The sequence below is a fragment of the Mauremys reevesii genome, linkage group 1, assembly GCF_016161935.1.
Source record: "Mauremys reevesii isolate NIE-2019 linkage group 1, ASM1616193v1, whole genome shotgun sequence".
Taxonomy (NCBI): domain Eukaryota; kingdom Metazoa; phylum Chordata; order Testudines; family Geoemydidae; genus Mauremys; species Mauremys reevesii.
The window spans coordinates 220,306,431-220,329,901 of NC_052623.1; the positions used below are offsets into that span (position 1 = coordinate 220,306,431).

At 44.6% G+C, this 23,471-nt stretch overlaps 1 protein-coding gene across 3 annotated transcripts; it reads left to right on the forward strand.

The window, feature by feature from the left end:
- The first annotated feature begins 1,144 nt into the window (after nt 1-1,144).
- Nucleotides 1,145-15,710, forward strand: LOC120394969. 3 transcript variants are annotated; one of them, XM_039519141.1, is made up of 14 exons: nt 1,145-1,328; nt 3,631-3,675; nt 5,010-5,054; nt 6,290-6,334; nt 6,631-6,675; nt 9,612-9,656; nt 9,784-9,828; nt 10,815-10,850; nt 11,427-11,471; nt 12,302-12,349; nt 13,635-13,682; nt 14,480-14,527; nt 14,989-15,033; nt 15,575-15,710. In XM_039519141.1, coding segments are annotated over exons 1-14 (612 nt in total). In that variant the 5' UTR covers nt 1,145-1,258; the 3' UTR covers nt 15,577-15,710. The 3 variants fall into 3 exon arrangements, with proteins under 3 accessions (XP_039375075.1, XP_039375082.1, XP_039375090.1); XM_039519148.1 differs by having other exon boundaries at nt 11,427-11,462; XM_039519156.1 differs by lacking the exon at nt 5,010-5,054.
- The last annotated feature ends 7,761 nt before the right edge of the window (nt 15,711-23,471 follow it).

A 23,471-nucleotide genomic window follows, 5' to 3' on the forward strand; every position in this document is an offset into this window, starting at 1 on the left:
AATTCCCATGGAAATCAATGGGACTGAGGCACCTAAATACTTTTGGGGATCTGGGCCCAGCTCCCTTCTTTGAGTTGTGATTGCTCTGCAGAGGGAACAGGAGCAATTAACTGAAAAATCTTATTCTTTTCACTAAAGTCAGCTGCTCTGAGACTAAGCCCTGGTCTATACTACAAACTTATGTCGGTATAACATTGAGAGATCCAGTTATACTGACCTAACTCCCAGTATAGATAGCACTATGTCAGTGGGGGGCTTCTCCCGTGGACTTAGCTACTGCCAGTGATAGTACGAGAAGGAGAAGCTGTCCCATTGGGATAGCAGCATCTTCACTAAGCGCTACAGCAGTGAACTGCAGCACTGTAGTGTAGACAAGCCCTGAATATGAAAAGGGAGTATGTCTGCTGAGTAAGATGGGGCCAATTTTAAAGAGTAGAATTTCACTTTAAGGACCTGTTCCAGTGGAATCAACAGGAGTTTTACTATTGAGTTCAATGAGTGCAGGTTCTAGGCCTAAAATTGTTTGGCCAAAATTTTCAGAAGTGGCATCTCGCTTGAGGCATGTCATTTTGGGGTGCCCCAAAATTGAAGTATAGAAAATGAATGGTCACTTCTGAAAATTTTGGCCTTAGTGTCAGAAGAGCCTACAGCCTGGGGTAACCCAATTCCTGTCCTTAATGGGCTTCAGTTCTGTTTTTTCCTGTGTGAGCTAAAGAATCCTCCATTTCAGAAAGTGCCCCCATTCCTTTTCCCAGAGGTGGAATGCAAATTCTTAAGGGGATAATAATGCAGGAGATGTAGGCAAGTTGCTCAGTGAGTGACCCTCCCCCAACTTAACTTGGATCCACTTTGCATTTGCAAACCAGTGACCGAGGAGAAAAACAGGAATTTCCACTGCCTGCTGTGCACATAAAATGTGGGAATGTGGTTTCGGGAGCCACTTCTGCCACAGGCAAACTGAGTAAGGTGCTTAACAGCATGGCTTCCTTGAACTACCTTGACTCATCCTTTGTTACCCTCCCCCATTCTACTGCCATCAAGATGCAATTATCATACCCCGCTGACCCCCCACCCTCAACTTCCCTATAAGATTCTTTCCTGATATTGGGAGGGGAGGGGCCCTGACCAACAGGAATGATGCTACCTGCGGAGGCCAGAGGTTTTAAGTAGAGACAGAACATCTCCTCAACTGCAAACTGGCTGCAGTCTTTGGCTGTCATCTAGTGCTGTTGCTTTTACTTCCCTCAAGTTGCTAACCATGCTGAAGAAGTTCCTGTTCACCTCGACCTTGTTAGGTTTGGTGCTGGCTTTCCCAAGAGAAATACCAGGTAACTCTTATGCTTTATAAAGAGAGAAGGGTAGAGAGATGGACACACAGAGGGAGAAGACAGATAGAGACACTCACCCGGGCAGATGTTTGGCTAGTCAATAGGTGTCAGCCTACCACCAAATCAGAAATGGACAGTGATATAAAATGCACTTGTATACACACATGCACACACATGCACACACACGATTCATAGGGAAAGACAGACATCCAGAGAGAAGTGTTTGTGCAAATATATAAAGGGCATAAAGACACACACACACACACACACACAGATGGGGGAAGAGACACATGAAAGACAGACAAAAAGAGAAAGGACACAAAAAGAAAGTGAATGGGAGAAACAGGCATGGAGAGAATCAGAAAAAGGTGTACAGTTTGTATATTGTTTTCCAACTATTGTGTTGCTCAATGTAATAGGCCCCTTTTCACGTTAGCTTTCCTGCTGACTCATAATTTGGTATGAACTGTGGACAAGTTATTTTTTCATATCTAGGGAATCTGTTAACACCTGCGTGGCCAAATTAAATGATTGACTGAGACTGTGATCACATAGGGAAAGATCCCTCTTTGTAATGCATACTCTGGAGACTAAGAAATTTAGTAACAAAACAACTAATTTAAAGTGCCAGTCACTAGTACTTAATAACAATACCTGGCACTTAATAAACCTAGCTCTCAAAGTAATTTACAAAGGTAGGGAAGTAATTGTCCCTATTATACAGAGAGGTAAACTGAGGTTTAATGGGGTTAATGCATAGTCAATTTGTGATCAACTCAGGAATAGAATCCAGGTGTTCTGACTGCTATTCTAGTGCCTCAGCCAATAGACCACATCAACTCTTATTTTAAGGGCCCCATTTGCTGTTCCCTAGGAGGGACACAGTAGTTTAGCAATAACTAATTCCAATTTTCCCCTCATTACTTTAATTTTTAAAATGATCCCTAAATTCTCTATCACATACATTTTCAAAAAAATACATGCTGTTTAATCATAACAACCTACTTATGCTGACGGACGTGTATTACATTTCCTAAAAGTGAGATGGATTCTCTGCTGCTGAGAGTATGTGTTTGTTGAGGGGGGGTTGTCAGTTGGTGTCATCTAAGACTGAGTTCTGCCATGGTAGCAGAGAAATCAAGCTTGTTGGCCTGAATCTGCTGCCCTGTTCATATGAACTGCTCCTACAACTCTATTGTGGGGTCACAGTGAGAGCAAGGAGGGAAGCAGGGTGGCCTTCAAAGAGACATCAGGGATATCTGAAGAGATGAGGTGAGGCCCCATGGTTAAAAATCCAACACCCTTTTTTTTTTTTTTTTTTTTTGAAGCTTTAACAAGTTTACAAATCCTAGCCATGTAGATATAAGAAAGAAAGAAAGAAAGAATCTGCTGGGTTTTTTTTGCAAGTGAATGGGCTTTGAGTATTGAATAAAAAGTAACCAAATATTTAAATATATATCTGCCCTCTCTCTATTTTGCTGGATATGTAATTGGTGTGTTAATGTTTCCATAACCACATCCTCCCATACTTTTTTGAACCATTCCTCTATGGTTGGCTTATTTTTTTTCTAGTGAGAGGCTACCAATAGCCAAGAAGCTACTAGCAGATGAAAAAAATTCTTCAATTCTTCTTGTGTGACTGTTTCTGCTAGGAAGACCTAGGAGGATTACTAAAGGACCACTTGGCAATAATATCCAAGTATTTGTGATATTTGGATATGGCTTGCATCCCAATATTCTCTAATGATTACACATCCAACAAACAATGCAGGCAGAGCCCTTGGCAGTAGCACAGCCTCTCCCCCTCCACCCCCACCCAAAAAACCAGTTTAAATCTCCATTTTCCCAGCCACTGTCTCAAACCCAAATCACCTGTAACCCAGCCAGTGGGGGAGGGAAGGTCTTTGAATTATTCATCATCAGTAGCTGAGTCCTCTTTCTTTCCTGAGTGAGGAAGACTACAGATAGAAACTGATTATCTCTCTCTCCGCCCCCACCCCTCCATTGCATGGAACCCACAGGCTATCAGGGTGCAACTACAGAAATATTCTACAGATCTCAACATCTCATGGACATGGGGGCATGTAGCCATTTGTGGGGACAAGGAAAAAGCCCTCGAGTGATCAATGGCTCTCTGGACAGAGGACTTCTCTGACTGTGGGTCCTTCAGACACAATAAGGCACTGGGGTCTTTCAGAGCCAGGCCACTTGCTGTGTGGATTAGAATTGACAGGAATTAATTCATTACCCCAAACTGTTTAATGAAATATGTTTAATTATTATGTATGGTTGTTGTCCCTAGATACAGTCACTTCTTACAGTGATGACACAACAGCAAGTCCTTCTGGTGAGTCCCCCTTCTAATACCTTAATAATCCATTATAAGGTATGGTTGATCCGGAATGGGACAGGGAGAGTGCACAGACCCAGAACTCCTTATGTACAAGTGATAGGCTCAGAGGAGTGTGTGGGATGAGGCCCAGCTCTGTGCTCATGTGCAAAGGGACAATAGCACTAAAGGAAGGGCTAGCCACTGCCTCCTTCAAGATCTAGGAAGTGTGACTGGTACGGGTGTTCAAGGAGGCATTATGGCTGCTCCTGCCCAGTGCTAGCATAATTCCTCCAGCCTTCACTCTCGCAGTGCACCTCCTCCCATGCCTACCACTAACGTGGCTCTGGTGCTAGGAGCCATAACTGAGCTCTTTTTAAATCTTGTGTAATTAACATGCTGAAAATGCATTTCTACTCTGAAAAGCGGTTGTATATAAATGGCACCTTCGGGCTCCATGGTCAGTGTCTTAGTGACTCCAGATCAAACGGTCTCCATTTACAGGTTAAAAAGTCCTTTTCTCTAACTGCCAGTCCCACAGACTCAGCCTGGGCTTGCAGTCAAGCTGGGCTCTTTCTTGATCATGCACCATCACCTGTTGATACAGGTTCTGCAGGCCAGTTATTGTCCTGAATGACAACTAAGCCAACTTCTTTATCTTCCGTGGGCTTGCCCAGGTGCAACTGAATGAAACTTGATAATCGATTCTACTGATTATGCACACAAAGGAGTGGAATCCAGCTCCCTCTCTCTGACCCCTGTTCACATTTCGGGGCTAACAGGAGTAAAAAGGAGCAAAACCACCTGGCTGGCTATTAGTCACTAAAGTCAGCAGGTAGACTCAGAGTATACATAGGGAACAGCCATTTTTACACAGTCACTTTTCAGAGTAAAACCACACTTTCAGAACATATTTTATATATATCACTTTTCCTCCCAAAGAGCTGTAGACACTGGACAGAACAGCAGACAGCAATTGTAGCCAAATTCTCAAAAGTGGCCACTTGTCTTGGAAGCCTCTATTTTGGGGTATCTCCTGCAGAGCTTCTAAAACCCAATATCCAAAACCAGCAGCCACGTTGGAAAATGTTTACCTTAAAGCCCTCAAAGCACTTGTATAAACATTAATGAAAGAATCCTGGCAACCCGCCTGTGGGGAGGGTAAGAGTTGAAACACAGAAAGCTCGATTCTACAACCTTTGCTCATGAGCTCCCTCAGAGGTCTCCTATCCAAATATTGCTCAGGCTTTTTTGACTTCATTGTGATATTCAATGAGATCCCAGCACTAAGGTGACCTACAGTTTCAATCATGTCTGAGAGTTTCCTCATCTCTTATGATTGGTGTCCCCAGATTTCACCACTTCCTACATAGTGGAAACAACATCACAGACAAATGGTGAGCCGTTTTTCTTTGATTTATCCTCTAAATTGCTCAGATTGGTGTCCATCTTATTCCTAAGCCTTTCATAAACAACCATGAATTGCAGTACAATATCTTAAAAATTAGATAAGGAAAAGATGTACTGTATTGGATCACATCTTCTCAATCCCCAGCATGGCTAATGCAGGATTATTCCATACACTGTATTATCCATGGCTAAGGCTATGTTTTAGTCACAGGCATTTTAAATAAAAGTCATGGACAGGTCACGGGCAGTAAACAAAAATTCACAGCCTGTGACGTGTCTATAACTTGTACTATATATCCCTGACTAAATCTTGGGCGGGAAGTTGCCTGGGGGTGTTGCAGGTGCTGGAGAGGGCGGCCCCGGACCCCCTGCTGGCGCTGGGAGAGATGGGATTGCAGCGCATGGCCTGGGACCACCACTGGGGGAGGGGAATGGGGCTGGCAGGCTCCCTACCTTACTCCATGCCTCCCCGGAAGCGGCAACATCCCTCTCCCTCAGCATTTAGGCAGAGACATGGCCAGGCAGCTCTGTGCACTGCCTCTGCCCAGAGCGCCAGCTCTGCAGCTCCCATTGGCCGGTAACTGCAGCCAATGGGAGCTACAAAGGCGATGCCTGCAGGCAGAGGCAGCATGCAGAGCTGCCTGGCCACGCCTCCGCCTAGGAGCTGAGAGAGAGAGAGATGTCACCACTTCTGGGGAGCCCCTCTAGGTAAGCACCGCCCTGAGCCCTCACCCCCTCCCGTGTCCCAGCCCTGAGCCCCCTCTCACACCCAAACTCCTGCTGGTGAGGGGGGCACGGTGGCCTGAGGCTGCCGCAGCAGCAGCTGGCCCGGGGGCTACCCAAGCTGCTCAGACGGCTCCCAGGGCCAGCCGCGCCGGCCACTACAAGGAGTCACAGAGGTCCCAGAAAGTCACGGAATCCATGACTTCCATGAACCTCCATGACAAACTCACAGCCTTATCCATGGCTTTTTCTTGTCCAAGTGACTCAAGTAATGGAACTCCCACAGCTTTCCTTGAGGACACTGATCCATAGTCTAATAGAAATTCATTGTTTGGAAATATTTTCAGAGACAGCATTTCCCCTTTTTTCAATTTCATCGCTGCTAATACTCCATTAGGATATAAGACAGTTTGATTAAGGTGGTGTAATCAAAAGTAATCAAGTCATTTCCCTCAAATGCTTCTAACATTTTTCTATCTCTCTTATTTTATCTCACTAGATTTCACCAGATTTTCTACTGAAGAGGCAACAGCAGAAACAGTTGGTGAGTCTCCTTTTGAAAAACAAGATGATTTAGTTTCCTAGAGACCTCAGAAAGTCATTGAGTCCCGTGGAAGTATCTTATGGTCCCTAAACCACTCCACTATTAACGATATTCAGCACTACAAGTCCTGTACAAAGATTAACTAGTGAATACTCCCAATCCCCCCATGAGGAAAAGGACCATTTGAAATCTTCTTGCACTTCTGTGCTCCCAAACTCTGTCCATTGAGAAAAAAACAGATTCATTTCCCTCACATGTGCCTCAAAATGTTTACCATCTGCTGTTGGTTTCTGTAGACTTCACCACTTCTTACATTGAGGAGACAATGGCAGAGCCAAAGGGTGAGTCCATTCCTTTAATGAATCTTCAGAAGTTTGTCTAGCTTCAATGCCCAAATCATCTCTAACAATTCAACACCGAGTATTAACTTTACATTTTTTAGTGATGGTGATTCCACCTCTTTCCGTGGAAACCACACCCACTGCTAGAGTTGCCAGCCGTCCGCAACTCCAGTTGGCACCGTTGGTTAAAAGTCTGGTCTGCAGTGCAGCGGGGGCCTGGGGCTAAGGCAGGCTCTCTACCTGCCCTGGCTCGGCATGGTTCCTGGAAGCAGCCACCAGATCCCTGTGGTCCCTTGGCGCATAGGCAGCCAGGAAGGCTCCGCGCACTGCCCTTGCACCCGCAGGTGCCACCCCCACAGCTCCCAGCCAATGGGAGCTGTGGTGCCGGCGCTCAAGGTGGGGCAGCACACGGAGCCTCCCTGGACACCCATGTGCCTAGAGGCTGCAGGGACCTGGCGACCGCTTCCTGAGAGCCACAGTAAACACAAGCAGGACCCCAAACCCCCTCCCACATCCCAACCCCCTGCCCCAGCCCGGAGTTTCCTCCCACACCCAAACTCCCTCCTGGAGCCTGCACCCCACACACCCCCAGCCGTGAGCCCCCTCTTGCACCCCAAACCCCTCATCACTGGCCCCACCCCAGAGCCCACACCCCCACTCAGAGCCCTCACTTCCCCCCCATACCCCACCCCCAGCCCAGATCCCCCTCCTGCATCCCAAATCCCTCATTCCTGGCTCCACCCCAGAGCCCGCATCCCCAGCCCAGAGCCCATACCCCACCCTGCACCCCAACCCCCTGCCTCAACCCGCAGCCCCCTGCTGTACTCTGAATTCCTCGGCCCCACCCCACAGCCTGGAGCCTCCTCCAGCACCCCAAACCCCTCATCCCTGGCCCCACCCCAGAGCCCGCACCCCCAGACAAAGCCCTCACCCCACCCACCCCCCTGCACCCCAACCCCCTGCCCCAGCCCAGTGAAAGTGAATGAGGGTGGGGGAGAGCAAGTGACAGAGGGAGGAAGGATGGAGCAAGCAGGGGCAGGGCCTTGGAGAAGGGGTGGAGTAGGTGGTGAGGCAGGGTAGTTCGGTTTTGTGTGATTAAAAAGTTGGCAACCCTACACTGCACATTGAACTGGTGGCTAGCATATATAATTTTTCCTTTTGTTTTAGTGTGTTCTACAGCTTAAAGTTCCACCAGACATGTGGCTTTTTATAAATAACACCTTGTTACTCAACTTACTTGCTCCATGTGCATTTTGAGTCCCATCTGTTAGAATAAGAGCAAATACTACAAAACATTTTCTCCAGTATTAACTGTGGAAAAAATGGAATTTTGTTTAGCTATGTTCACACTTCTGTTGTATTTACTTTCCAAGGCTATCCAACAGGCATGTTCATGGAAATAGAAAATGTTAAGGGCATATTAGAGAATATTTACAGAAAGAAAAATTCAAATTCATAATTGCTAACATCTGCAAAATACATTGATTCTAAGAATTACACTCATTCAGTAAGAGAAGAGAAGCAATGCCATGTGACCTCTGTGTCCAATGAAAGTTAACCAATACAGTTTACATTTCAAATATTAAGTATCAGAGGGGTATCCGTGTTAGTCTGGATCTGTAAAAGCAGCAAAGAGTCCTGTGGCACCTTATAGAAATTTCCACTACATGCATCCGATGAAGTGGGTATTCACCCACGAAAGCTCATGCTCTAATACATCTGTTAGTCTATAAGGTGCTACAGGACTCTTTGCTGCATTTCAGATATTAAATCTAGAGACTAATCTTCAGAATGATTAACATTGAATTGTTGTTATTCATCTAATAATAAGTATATTTAAGAAAATCCTAGACTGCTCATGGACAATTTATGAACAAAGAGGCTTAGTTTGTTGAATAAATGAGTCACTGAGAAGTAGTCAGTCAGCTTGATTTTTATTGACAGAAACAAGTGTTTCCCATGGTTAATGCTGCAGGAGAAACTGCAGTTTTGGGAGAGAGGGCTGGAATTCATTCTGTCTCATGCATCATCAGCAAATTTTCAGCTAAATTCAGACTGTAGAACCTCTAATAATAGATATGATGCAGCAAGAACACATCTAGATTTCCAGATCCCAGTTTGCAGCATGAGCAGTTAGAAAAAATCATTAGACTTAAGTGACAGAGCTAGGCGGGAAATATTTTTCCCAATCCATGACAATTCTCGCGATTTCAAAAATGTCCTGTTCCGCTGTGGGATGGAATCAAGATTTTTTATATTTTTCACAAGAAAACAGAGGCAGACCACCAAACAGTCGGGTAATTATGGCTGTCACTTGGGACGTAGGACAACCAGGTTCTTCAAGCTCCTGCTCTGCCTTAGCTGGACTTGAAAATAAGTCCCCTACATCCCAGGAGAGTGCCCTAACAACTAGGCTAGAAAGTCAATTTCTCACTCTTTCCGGCCTAATGAATATTCAGTTATTTGCATATGCTCTGCAGCCCAGTCGTTAGGGCATTTGCCAATAAGTTAGGCAGCTTGGGTTCCAGTTCCCACTCCCTGTAAACAGCAAGAACTTGAACCTGCTTTTCCAATGTCACTTGTAAGCTTGGTGAGTGCCATAATCACCAGACTATTGGAGGATGGGTACCTCTCTGACAAGGAATTTCACCCTGGACCTGTGAAACTTTCCCAGTGAGAGTTTTATTGAAGCCATCCCTTTTGTGAGAAAAGTTTCTTGCTCGATGAATCTGCATTTTCCACTGAAAAACTCTTACACACTGAAAAATTCCCAACCAGTTCTCGCAGTCAGAGGAAATATATGTGAGTTTCACACAAGGTCATTTTCCAAGGTGTAATTTTCAGAGTCTAACCACACTTTAACCTTAGCAGGCAGAGAAATGAGAAGATAATTTCTTGAAAGCAACTAATTGATCTTTTGTGTTGGCTTTCCCTAGATATAACCCCTTTTTATACTGAAAACTCAACCTTAGAGGCTACAGGTGAGTCAATCTCAATCTGCATTGTCTCTTGTCATTCCAAATCTAATCATGGAGAAATTCATTGGCACACTTCATCTATTCTTTGAATTTTCCAATATTTGGATGTTGTTTTATGCTGCTTTTCTAGAGGACCCTGTAACCAGTCTGAGTGGAGAATACAAGACTGGATCTGGTAGGTTAATTTTGTTTTTCCTATTACTTTGCTATCATTATTTCTTTACTGTTCACAACTGAGGTGGCAGTGCTGCACGGGACCTTTTGTGGGAACTGATGCACACAGCCCTATCAGTGCCTCTCAGTCCTGCCACAATACCTCCTGTTATTTCCATTCTGAGACACCCACACGGCTCTGCCAATGTCCCTAAATCCTGCCCAGCACCTCTCACTATTCCAGTTCTGGACTCCCCACACAGCTCTGCAACTGTCCTCCAATTCTGCCCAGCAGTCCCCCTGCTATTCAAGCTTTGGGCTCTTCAGAGGCCTCTGCCAATGTCTCTCAATTTGACCCACAGATGCTCCTGTTACTACTTGTAACTTACTACCTAGCCAGAGGTTGCTCCAGGCCCCAGCATGCCAAGCGCGTGCTTGGGGCGGCATACCGCAGGGGGCACTCTGCCGGTCACCGGGAGGGTGGCAGGCAGGCTGCCTTTGGCGGCATGCCTGCGGAGGGTCCGCTGGTTTCGCGGCTCCGGTGAATCTCCTGCAGGCGTGCCTGCGGAGGGTCTGCTGGTCCCACAGCTTTGGTGGAGCCGCGGGACCAGCGGACCATCTGCAGGCACGCCTATGGGAGGTCCACCGGAGCCGCGGGACCAGCGACTGACAGAGCGCCCCCCGCGGCGTGCCGCCGTGCTTGGGGCGGCGAAATGTCTAGAGCCGCCCCTGTACCTAGCTCTGCTAGTGCACCTAAATCCTAACCCGCAGCTGTCCCCTTCTCACTCTGGGTCCAGTTGCAAGCTCTCCTGGATGGCCAGTAGCACTGAACTGCATCAGTATAAACACAGACTATACAGTATAAATCCAGACTAACATGGATTAACATCTGATACTCAGTATAAACAGATGATGAGGGCCACCAAACTATGAAAAATTCTATGGAAGAGAGTGGCATTAATCAACTCTCCTGGCTGATATGCATATGATGTGTTTCTTTTTCTCTAGCTGAACCTACCACTTTTGTGACTGGAGAAGAGTTCAGTGAGTGTCCTTTGATTGCATGTATTTTTTCATGTCATATTTTGTCCTTGTGGTGAGCCATACAAAGCTTTTATAGCTTGACAGATGAACCATTTGTAGCTATCTGTGAGATGTGATTGATCACCTCGTGGTATTGTTTCTGCTCCTTAGCTGAATGGCTAAAACATTTAAAAGAGAAGAATTCAGACTAACAAACAGCATTTTTAGACAAATTTGTGTTACATTGCTGAAGTGTCCAGTTTTTGTGAACATTTTAATAAATCCCCAGTAGACATCAGAATCCTCGTGAATATGACACTATATATAGCAACAGAATGATGTTTGCCCATTTATTTACAAATTTCTTTTTTCTTTAGTTGAGCAGCTTTACTCTGGAAGAAACTTTTGGGTATGCTTTACTTCAGAGGGTCTCAAGTGGGTATTTCCCAGTATTCGTATGTTCTCTAACTTAGTTACATTGACATGTAGGACTACCTGCTGGCCATAGGCACCTACATGTCTGGAGCAATTTGAGAGTAAATCAACTATCTCTGTTCTATATACCCTGTTGTATATACCATGTTGTTTCTTTTCTAGAGGAATCTAGCACCAGTGGGAGTGGAGATCTGTGGAGTGAGTACCGTAAGTCACTCCTGCATTTTTCTGTTACTTTGTTATCACAGTTCCCTTCTTTTCTCTTCTTGCTATCAAAGACCCTTATTCCTATTAATTCCTGTTCTCCCTCCCCCAAGAGTATCGCCATTGTAATTCAATCCTGTCCTGCACCACCCCTTGCTATATCAGTCCCGGGCTCCCCACACAGCTCTGCCAGTGCCCCTTAGTCCAGCCCTACAGCATCCTCTGTCCCTGAAGCCTTCTTTCTTCCACAGCTCTGATGAAAAACTACTAAATTCCACCGGAGACCATAAATCAGAATGACTTGTTATTAAACTTGTCCAAATCTTTTAAAAAATCCTGCCTCTGGGATTGGCTTGCTTAGTGGCTCCCAGCATCAGTACTGCTCTGATGGCCTCATCAGTTTCTGCAGAATTTGTTTCCATTTAAAAAAAAAAATTCTAGCCTTTCTGGTTGTTAATAAAATCATTTTAACATGCACAGTGCTGTCTTCTTTAGGCTTTGGACAGCCACACACATAGCTCTTAAAGGTGTGAATTTTACCGTTCACCTCTGACCCCTAATAATGACAATTTAAAAGTCAGCATTTTAAACTTTCTCGTTGCCCATCTTTTAAACAAACATCCATTTACCCTGAGACAGTAGGCAGAGTTTCAGCTTATGGGCAGGGCTTGAATAGAATACCTTCCCTCTCCCCGCTGCCCCTGGTCTGGCCCAAGTTTTTCCACAAAGTGAAACCTGAAACATGTGTGTTTTACATAGGATTGGGTTTTGTTTTCAAGTCTTTGCACAGATCTTTTGATTTTCCTAGAATGTTGTTGTTGTTTCTTCCATAGTTGAAGCCAGCACCCTCACAAATGAAGCCTATCCAACTGGAACAGCCAGTGAGTTCCCTTTACATTCACTGTTTTATTTTTCCATATGTAATTGTCTTTATCCAACTTGCTCATTGTACCTCTCATTTCCCTAAAAGAGCCACCTGCACATAGTGATGTGGAGAGGAGATTAAGATGGAAAATTTTAAAGGTGTCAAATGATGCTTTAAAAATTGGGCTTGTTAGCTTTTTCTTTATTTATGACAGTGGTCCCCAACCTTTTCGTCTGGTGGGTGTGAGACGAAGGACTGTGGTGGTGATTGAGCATCCTCCGAAATGCCACCGAATTTTGGTGGCATTTCAGCGGTGACGCCTCTCGATGACGCCACTTGTCAGTGGCAAGCGGCATCATCCAGAGGCATTGCTGCCGAAATGCCGCCGAATTTCAGAGGAATTTTGGTGGATGCTCAACTGCCAGCCAGGACATGGGTGCATTTAGATGTGGCACCCACGGGCACCGTGTTGGGGATCCCTGATTTATGATATATAAAGAAGGCTGAAAGGGCTGTTTGTCTTATTTTTTGTCTTGCTTTTTTTATCCTTAGCATTAATTCAAGTTTTGTCTCCTCTAGTTTGGCTAGAGGAATTCTTGGAGATCTCAGGAAATGTATATTGTTGGCTTTCCATACCATAATAGAAGGTGAAAGCTGGAGGGACTGTTCATTCTTTAACAAAGACTTCCTTTCTCCTGAGTGTTAGCTACTTATTTGAGTTAAATAGACATTAACCAAAACAAAAATAATAAAAATCAAAGTTGTAAACAGTATGACTGAAAAATCCTTTTCTCAGCTGTACTACTTTCAGTCTCTTGACTCTTGTGTTGCATTTTTACTAATTATCTAATCATCATAGATTCTTCTGGACTGGATTGGACCTGAATTTCTAATAAAAACACAAAGGGGGGGGTAATCTCCCTAAAAAACATACCATAGAGGCCCTTTTTGTGTTTCAGCTAGAAGGAAAGAAAAGGCACAGGTTCAGCTTTTTCCTTTGTTGATTGCTATAACAAACTGGCTGTGTTTGCATGGAAAATCCTGTTAGCAGGTGCTGATATTTTTGGAAGAGAGTTCTGTGGGTTCTGCTAACTGGCATTCAGTCCTGCCCCTGCCAAAGTCTGCTAATACCCCATAATCTTGCCTTGTAGCCTCTTTGCTGCCCTAGTCGTGGGGTTCCCAAACAGATCTGCAGTATGCTCCTGAATCCTGCCCTGCAGCCCTCTGAGGTTTTATAAAGAATTTTTCTTTAAAATAATGCAACCATACATTTCCCTATAATTTTGATGTTCTTTATACAGATGAATCTAGGACCATCTCCACTGAACTATATACGCTGGATGGACCATGTAAGATGTCTCTTTTTTATGATTTTAATTTAGTTTGCAAACTACAGTTGTCTCTGTCTAAATTATTCCCCATAACAGATGTCCTGGCACTGTTTACCTTTATTCTTTGAAGATCAATAAACATCAATTGGAATGTAAATGATCACAAAGGTTTCCTGATCGTGAGGGGGCATCAATATTTGCCCCAATATTTTTATTCAAGATATACAGAGGGCATAAAATTTGTGATTTAGGAAAATCTTGTAGAGATTACCTTTTTGTTTATGTTTGTACAGCAGCTAGCACAGCGGGATCCTGATGCATGACTAGGGCTCCTAAGTGCTACAGTAATACTTGTGATATCTAAAAATAATAGTCATATTATTGAGGACCTATAAACTTATCACAAGATTCTGATTTAGATTCAGAAAAATGCAGCTCATAAAGTGAGATGTTTGATAATATCTACAGGAGACGTATGAGTCACAAGCACAGGGTGCTACCAGTGCACCTCAACCCTCACCTGCTGCAATCCCTGCCATTTTTGTCCTAATTCTATCCTGCTCTTCCTGCAACTCTGCAAATGCACCATAGTTCTGAAATGCAGAATGCCAGTCCTGGGCTTTTCACACTGCTCTGTTGATGCCCCTCAGTTCTGTCCAGCACCTTACACTGGATTCTCCTCAGAAAACCTCATTATAAATTGAAGAAAGGTCATAGCTAGTGAGAAAAGTGGCCCAATAAATTGTAGAGAGGTTCGTTGTGAGGAAATGACCCTATGGATTTTCCTGATATTTAAATGTTCTTGTTTTCTGCAGCTGAACTCAGCACCAGTTTGAATGGAGACTCTGTGACTGAGGGACCACGTGAGTTTTGCTTTCTGGTCTCCTTCTCTGATGTTGTCTCTGAATACTCTCCAAGGTCCAGATAAATGGTCCCTAGTTGGAGGTTATTTGGGATCCAATGGACTGAATTTGAGGTTCTCTATACTTCTGAGGTTGATTTGGTTGGATGGAAAGAGAGAGGCAGAGGTAGTGTCATCCTTGGATGGGTTAGAATCTTCCTAGCTGGCTCCTTGCATGGCTTCTTCTTCCAAACAGATGGGAAATCATAACTGTGGTGAGCTAAAAAGTCCTCTCTAGCCCTTTTGGGGGCATCCCTTTTTTCCATCCTCTACCCTAGTCTCCTCTCAGGCCTCTTCTCATTTCCACCCACTTCCCCAGGCACAACAGTGTCCTGTTTGCCTGATCCAGACGTTTGAATTTCTCACTACAGCCTTTGGTGAGGAGAATCCCAGAAAGGTGACTGTTTGGTTTTCTCATTACAGAGGGCTCCAGTAACACCCAGGATAATGTGGGAAGTGACCAGCCCTGTAAGTAAATCCTGCTCTGCTTCTTAGCCTCCAATGCTCTTTCCCATCTTACTCACAAAGTTCTACCCCAACATTCCCTGAACAAAGGATACCCTAATCCCTCTCTGTGCATGAGCCCTAAATTATAGGATTCTGTGCCAACCAAAGGGACATGTTGCCCCCTTTCCATGAGACATGAAGGCCAACATTTTCAAAAGTGACCACAAAATTTTGGGTCCCAAATGGAGGCAATTAGATTCCTCAATATTGGGAACCTCAAAAGGGAGGCACCCAAAATCAGTAACATAAATGTAATCTATCTAGCCAAGTTTTTATAACAGTGCCCACCACCATAGTATCTGCAAACCTTTTAGAGCATCCTATAATCAATAAATGGGAGCATAACAGAGATATGACTGAGAAATCCACAGCTCTCTGAATTAATCTCTTTGTGACCCTAATTTCAGATTAATCTCTTTGTGATTCTTATTTCATACTGGGGGGATTCCTCAAAACTTCGTAATTCAGTAGAACTTTCCTCCTTTCTTCTCTTTATTTTTAGAATATGATACACAAATAAATCCAGACTGAAGAGGCATAACCCACCTTCCAGTGACATCAGCTTTATCACAGAAACATTTGAGTCTTTTAGAACTACATAGCATTTAACATTAGTTTTGTAGGCTATTGTTGTTAAATTCCTAGGAGTATTTTGCATTCTGTGGTACTTTGATTCCTACTTGTGTTTTATAATTTATTAACAGGGTGGGAAAAAGGCAGCTTCTGAGTTTTAGTCCCATCCCCATTTTGTTCCCAGGAATATAAAGAAGATGAGACTTCCTGCAGGTCACAAACAGCTGCTAAACCCAAACTCTATAGAGATAGAGGTATATAAAATCATGAGTGATGTTGAGAAAGTGGATAAGGAAAAGTTATTTACTTATTCCCATAATACAAGAACTAGGGGTCACCAAATGAAATTAATAGGCAGCAGGTTTAAAACAAATAAAAGGAAGTTCTTCTTCACGCAGCGCACAGTCAACTTGTGGAACTCCTTACCTGAGGAGGTTGTGAAGGCTAGGACTATAACAATGTTTAAAAGGGGACTGGATAAATTCATGGTGGCTAAGTCCATAAATGGCTATTAGCCAGAATGGGTAAGAATGGTGTCCCTAGCCTCTGTTCGTCAGAGGATGGAGATGGATGGCAGGAGAGAGATCACTTGATCATTGCCTGTTAGATTCACTCCCTCTGGGGCACCTGGCATTGGCTACTGTCGGTAGACAGATACTGGGCTAGATGGACCTTTGGTCTGACCTGGTACGGCCGTTCTTATGTTCTCCAGACTTTTAGGGGCTCTGATTGCACCTTCACACATAGCTATTCACAGCCTCACATAGGCTCCCAGAATCCTCAGTGCTGAGTCCCAAGATGTGAAACGTTATAAGATTTTATACATAATCAGTTGCCTTTAACCCTGTAAAAAACTGGCTGGTCATCTGGTGGATGGAACCTGAGGACAGGCTAATTGCTAAGGCTTTTGGGTGGCCACTGGGAAGCACTGTGGGGAGGAAACATTTCTGGCTGCTGATAGACAGGTTGCGTTAGGACTCTCCTGACCTGCCTTTTTCCATGATTTACCAGGCCTGAGTTCCTAGTATGACTTGCTTGCCCCTGCTGCTGGTTCCTGGCTGCTATCTCAGCAGAGAGGGAGCTAGTTGTATTAGGAGAACAGTACAGGAGTGATCAGAAACTGGCAGGCATGTGGTTCAGAGTGGCTCCAGGAAGAGAAGCAGGACCAAAGGCTGTAGGCCTAGAGTAGGCTGGAGCTCAGATATCACAAAGTAGGGGGTGGGGATAAGATGGGGTGTTTTTTGTTCCCTTTGGGGATGGAGAAAGAACAGGAGTGGATAGGGGAATGCTGGGAGGACATCATCTTTGGGCCTTATGGGGGTAAGCCACTGGATTTAAAAGTGATAAGAACCCATGTATTTCTGCCAAATGAGTAAATTAATGGAGACCCTATCTCCTAGAACTGGAAGGGCCCTTGAAAGGTCATCAAGTCCAGCCCCCTGCCTTCACTAGCAGGACTAAGTACTGATTTTGCCCCAGATCCCTAAGTGGCCCCCTCAAGGACTGAGCTCACAACCTTGGGTTTAACAGGCCAATGCTCAAACCACTGAGCTATTCCTCCCTCTTGCCACTGTTGTCTGGTGATTAGAGTTTGGGGGGTGAGGAGAGGGCTGCAAGTGTGGATTTCTGAGTTCTACTGTCATTTCTGGGAGTGGAGCTCTGCCACAGGCATGCTATATGACCTTGGGCAAATCAATTTAGCCTTGTTTTCAGAGATGCTGAGCTCCAAAAACTCCAGCTCAACCTGTGAGTAGTGTTGTCAGATGTCAGGTTTTTTACCAGAATGCCCAGTCAAAAAGGGACCTTGGTGGGCTGTTAAAAGTCTAGTCAGTGGCACAGAGGGGCTAAGGCAGGCTCCCTGCCTGCCCTGGCTCCGCGCAGCTCCCAGAAGTGGTCGGCATATCTCTCCCACTCCTAGGCTCAGGGGCAACCAGGAGGCTCCGAGCACCGGCTCCACAGCTCCCATTGGCTGGAAACCACAGCCAATGGGAGCTGTGGGGGTGGCACCTGTGGACAGGGACAGTGTGCGGAGCCGCCTGGCTGTACTTCTGCTTAGGAACCAGAGAGACATGCTGACTGCTTCCAGGAACTTCCTGAAGTAAGTGCTGCCTGGACCCTGCACCTCCTCCTGAGCCCCAACCCTGTGCCCCAGCCCTAAGCCCACTACCGCACCCAAACTCCCTCCTGGAGCTTGCATCCCCTCCTGTACCCCAAACTCTGGCCCCAGCCCAGTGAAAAAGAGCAAGCAAGTGGGGAGGTGGGGGAGTGGGAAGAGCAAGTGACACAGGGAGGGGGGTGGAGTGAGCAGGGGCGGGGCCTCAGAGAAGGGCAGGGGTGGGTTCTTGGGGGAAGGGTGTTTGATTTTCTGTAAATCAGAAAGTTGGCAACTCTATGAAATTCAGACCCTCACCTGCTCTGATTCCCAGTCTATAAAATGGGGACAATAACATTTGACAACCTCACTCTGAGCAACTTGGATGAAAGTTGTTAATTATCATCATGAAGAGGGTGATCATCTGAAAAAACAGAAGAGGTGACTGGAGCTGCGCTGCAGCTTGGATTAACAGAACTGGTGATGGGGTATATAGGTCAGTGCTGAAGGATAAGCGCATGGCTGGACCTGTTAGATCTGTGTCAGAGGTGATGTGCATTGGTTGTACTGCAATTATATCTGAAAATGCTCAGAGTTGGTATTATTTCTTTCTATAACAGACATAAGTTTTGTTTCCCCATGTCTGTCAGTAAGCTCTCTTTAAATAATAAATATGCCACAATGAAATTAATGACTGTGTGACATGCACTGTTTACACTGCATATCTCTTCCATGTTCAGCTTTCTGCTGGATGCTAAGAATAATTTCCTGGAACAGATTCACCATCCTGCTAGTATTTTATGCCCCCTTATTTGTAATCTTTTACTATAACGTTGTGTTAATAAATTGGCATCATATTTTTTTTAAATATGAATTTAATAATTCTTTTCATTCACCCTAATCCTTCTGAACCTCCACAGCAGATCTGTAAACTGAGTGTTTTGTAGGAAACTGGTCATTCCACAGACTGAAGGGACATACTACAAATTAAAAAACAAAGCAAATGATAACTATTCAGACAACTTCCAAATATTATGGCTGCATTGAAGAAAACTCAGCTCTGTGCACTGCTGCCATCTAATGTTTGAAATAGGTCAGAACTACTCATGTGTAGATCATTGTAACAAGAGCTGAATCTAAAGGCATGAGATGCAGGGGGTGATGTATTTTCACCATTGCCCCCTACTGTCTAGGCATGTGTCAGTGCTGCGTCTGACGAAGTGGGTATTCACTCATGAAAGCTTATGCTCCAATCCATCTGTTAGTTTATAAGGTGCCACAGGACTCTTTGTTGCTTTTTACAGATCCAGACTAACACAGCTACCCCTCTGATACTTGAGTGCTGCTCATGTGTATATCCTTCCATTCTGCTAGCTGGCTGAGTAGGGCTGCTCTATTAGGGATAGTATAGGCTACCTTGTATGTCTCCTCTGCATCTGGGGTACTTAGAACAATCTGCTGAAAACTTTTGTTTGAGCTGTTTAACCCCTTTTGTGACTGCTGATTTGAAGAAAGAAATCATTTAACCTCAGAGTGAGGACTAGTTGGTCCAAGTCCCTGAGGAATAGGATTCAGAATTTTTCATTTATGAGCTGCTGAGTCCAATCTGGCCCACGATGGAAATGACCAGAATTCATTCTTGCCTGATATGAAATGAGGTAGTGGGTCTCAGGCTCTTGCTTGAACAGGTGTGTAAATTACAAAACAAACCCACCACACAATCCACTGATTGCCTTCAGTCCCCTTGTAGCAGGCCATGCCCATTCTGCAGCCAATCTGGGGCTAAAGAGAGAACTTCGGCCTCCAGAGACTGTGTGAAGTCACTCAAAACAACACATGGACACACAACTTGGAAAATGTTTTTTAAATGCTCGGTTTTTTTTAATTGTACACCTTCTAGAGGAACATCTGATTCATCCCCCTCAAGAACCAAGACCATTAATGATGGAATCTTCAGGGTGTTTTCTTATGTTGCCAGCTGGGCTTTCTAATGAGAGGTTTCACACACTTTTGCCCACACCGTTCAATTGCACAACACTTCAGGCTTCCTTTGCAGTCTGCATCTCCCCTACAGGGTGCAGCCAAGCAAGGATTCTGGTGACCCCGGCCCTTGCTTTCCTTCGAATCTGAGCCAGACTCAACAGATGAGTCATGATTTGGACGCCCACGTCGTGGGGGTCCCCTGTGCCGACCAGGTCCCCGTGTATTACCTCCATGGACACTAGGGCACAATCCAGGCTTCACTGTCACAGCAGAAAAACCTGTAGTAAAAGTGATCACAAGATAGATGACCATAATGGTCCCTTCTGGCCTTGGAATTTATGAAATGGAGAATGATACAAGTGCAGATGGCCTGGAACAATCCTGTTTCAATAATAACCTATTTCTACTTCATCCAAAGAATAATTATTACATTACTCTGTCTTCAGATTCACCATCTCCTCCAACCCCTTGCAACAAAGCTCCCTTACCTACTCTGAACAGCTGTTCCCTCCCTACAAGAGACTTGACCTTCCTTCCAGACCCTTACACTCCTACACTGCCCTCCCCCATAACAATAGCTGCTGGAGTCCATGGATGCTGACACACATATCATGTGAAGGGGCTGTACCTTTTTTAATCCTGACCCATGTCATGCTACTAGGGCTAGAAAATACAGTTTGCTTTTTTACTAGCACTCCTATGCCACAGAACTTTATTACATGATTTAATGTTTGTCTTACTGTAGTACCCAGAGGTCCCAAGTGAGATCAGGACCCCATTGTGCTAGACAGCATACAAACACAGCAAGACACAAACAACTTGTCACAAACAGCTTACAGTCAAGATACAGAGAAAGGGATGAAACATTAAAAGCACAGCGATGACTGGCAAATGTCTTGTTAGTTGCATGAGGTTTGTATGTGGGGGCACTTTGGTTTTCCTTTCTCCATCCCCTGTTTTTATTTTTAATATATACTGGGAATTAGGTGGAGGTAAGAGAGAAAGGCAGGAGGATCTTTGGAAAAAAATATGGCGCAAATGAAGCCACCTGAATCCCTCAGTCTTGAAGGAAGCCTGGAAGAAAACCGAAAGGGGAGGCGACAGTGCTTCAGAAGTTCTTGGAAGCAATTTGCACTGCCCAGTAATTGGAGGGAAGAAACCTCCACATGGTACACTTGGCAGTTGCAGGGGCCTTGGAGATCTCAATACACTGCAAGGGGTGTGTAATGGAGATTGCAAACAGCCAGTCACAGCTGTTCGGAAATAGTACAATGTGCACTATGAAAGAGTGTCATTGGGAAGGGCATGTTTTCTTTACGAGAAACTAGCTGCCGAGTAAGATGATTGGTCATTAAATAACAGGCCTATGTAATAAAGCAAAGTCATGTAAATTTGAACAATTAACAAATGGACTAATTAGAGATGGAATTATTTGTGATATAATGGATAATGAGAACAAAGTGAAATTATTCAGAAAAAGGCTGCATGGGCAACTAGTGGTTCCCTGGCCACTGTTCGAGAATCACCATTCTAGGGAGCAATCCTGCTCCCGCTGAAGTCAGTGGGAGTTTTGCCATTGACTTCAAAGGGTACAGGAGAAGGTCTCTAAGGTAGAGTGCTGCAGTAGCTGAAGCAAGGAGGAAAAGATGTGGTCTCTCCCCACATCTAATGCCTATGATATTAGGCTGTCCCTTATAAACTCCAAAAGTAGTTTTTAGAGACATGGAAAATAAAGCAAACAATGACAACAGTAAATTTAAAGTGAAAAGGACTCACCTGTCAGTGCTATGGTGACTTGCTCAGAGAAAAGGTTACTGGCACCTAAAGAAACCAAGCATAAGTAATAAGAAGAAAGCCTTCTGATAACATCTGGTTTCAGTGAACTCACTCTAGCTGGTTGTGACACTGAGGAATATTGGGCTTTGGAATAGAAACTCATGGTGAGTTGTGGAAGGTCCAGCATTTGAGACATTTTAAAGTAGACTGGACAAAGCCCTGTAGGCAACAATCCTACACCAGAAGGCTGGGTAGAAAGAAGATGGGACCTAATAGGTAGGTATACTGGAAACAGTGAGGAATTTTTGCAAAATCACTGCAAGCCTCTCCTGAAACCTGTGGGATTTCTTCTCTAATAGAAAGTCTAGTAAATGCCTTTTTTTCCCCTGTAGAAAACATTCGGTCACCAGCAATCCATGTGTAAAACTGAACCTCCAGATGAGCAGAAAATCCAGGTGCATGGATTCCCAGGGCCCCTGGTTGTAGGACTTTTTGTTCGCTTCATGTTCTATGATGTTAGGCTGTTCCTCAAAGGTGCAAGAAAATGGCTGTTTGTGGTGAAAAGTTAAATAAATTGCACAATGAAAGTAAATTTTAAGGAGAAACTCAAGTTATAGGGGACTCACCAGTGGGAGTGGCTAAAATGTCATCAGGGATTGCGGATAGCTCTAGGGAATCAAGCAGAAAACATTAAATTAACCTCAGTGATTTTATGGAATCTATGCCCTTTTAGGGTTGAGCTCATGTGAGATTCCTCAAGCTCAACGGGGACAAGCCTGGTCAGTGTTTAGATGGCAGACCTCCAAGAAGAATCCATGGTTCTTCAGGAAGTGATGCTAATGATGCAATTAGAAGGTACTCTTTCTTCTGAGTCAGTATTGAACAGACCAGATCTTGCAATGATTTTTTTTCCTGATAAATATTTAAATTATTTTTTTTTCATTCTTGTTGAATTTTTGCCAGGAATATTGCCCCACCTCTGAAAATGGATTCCCCGTCCCCCTGAGTTTGAAGAAAAGTGATTTTTTTCCCACACAAAAAATCAATTTTTTTGAAAAGCCATTTTCCATCTAAAGGGAAAAAAATCAAGGGAATATTTTTCAAGCTATTTTTACTGTATGGAATGCTGTGCTGCAGGGATTGATTGGTGTGGGTTACTAAGCAGCGTGAACTCTTCCATTCCTCTACACACGACAGATAGTCATCATGTCCCTCAATGCACACCTGCTCTCTCACTTCCCAGGTGAACAGGGCTAGGAGCACTGCAGTAACAGTGTGATCAGGTCTTGCTTTGGAGGAAGCTCATCATGTTGCTCTCAAGTAAACTCTACAGCAGAGCAACCCAGGTTAAGGGACTAACTCCAAAGTCCTCCAGCTTTCCATCAAGGGAAGATTCTGGCAGGGAGGTTGGGTGATATGTGTGGGAGTTTTGCCAGTGGGGGCTCATGGGAGTGTTTTGGAAGCTGTGCATGTTGAGATGGGCCAGCAGTGTTTGAGTAGACAAGATGCTTGTCCTACGATGTGGAACGGTTTGGAAGCCAGCCAAGTGGTTCCAACTGGTGGCACCTTGCCAGAGTGGGTAATGGGAGTTTATTCCTTTCCTTCCAAACTCCTCACTACACCCATAGTGGTTTTCTAGCCACCTCTCTTCAACTCCAGAATCTGCTCAGTCTGAGGCACTATGGGCTTAGCTGCCTCTATGTGCAACACCCGGAAGTTAGAAGCATTGGGGCCCAACACAAAGACATCTGAGACCTGAACTGTTGCCAAGTGGAGGAGATGGGGCATGGTAGCAGGAACAGCCAGGAGGTGAGGGGTAGAGAGAAGGTGGTCAGGCAGACAGCTAGGTGTTTATGTTGAAACTGGGACAAAACCTAGGGTTGCCAATTTTGGTTGGGTGTATTCCTGGAGGTTTCATCACATGACATAATCATAGCATCATAGAATATCAGGGTTGGAAGGGACCTCAGGAGGT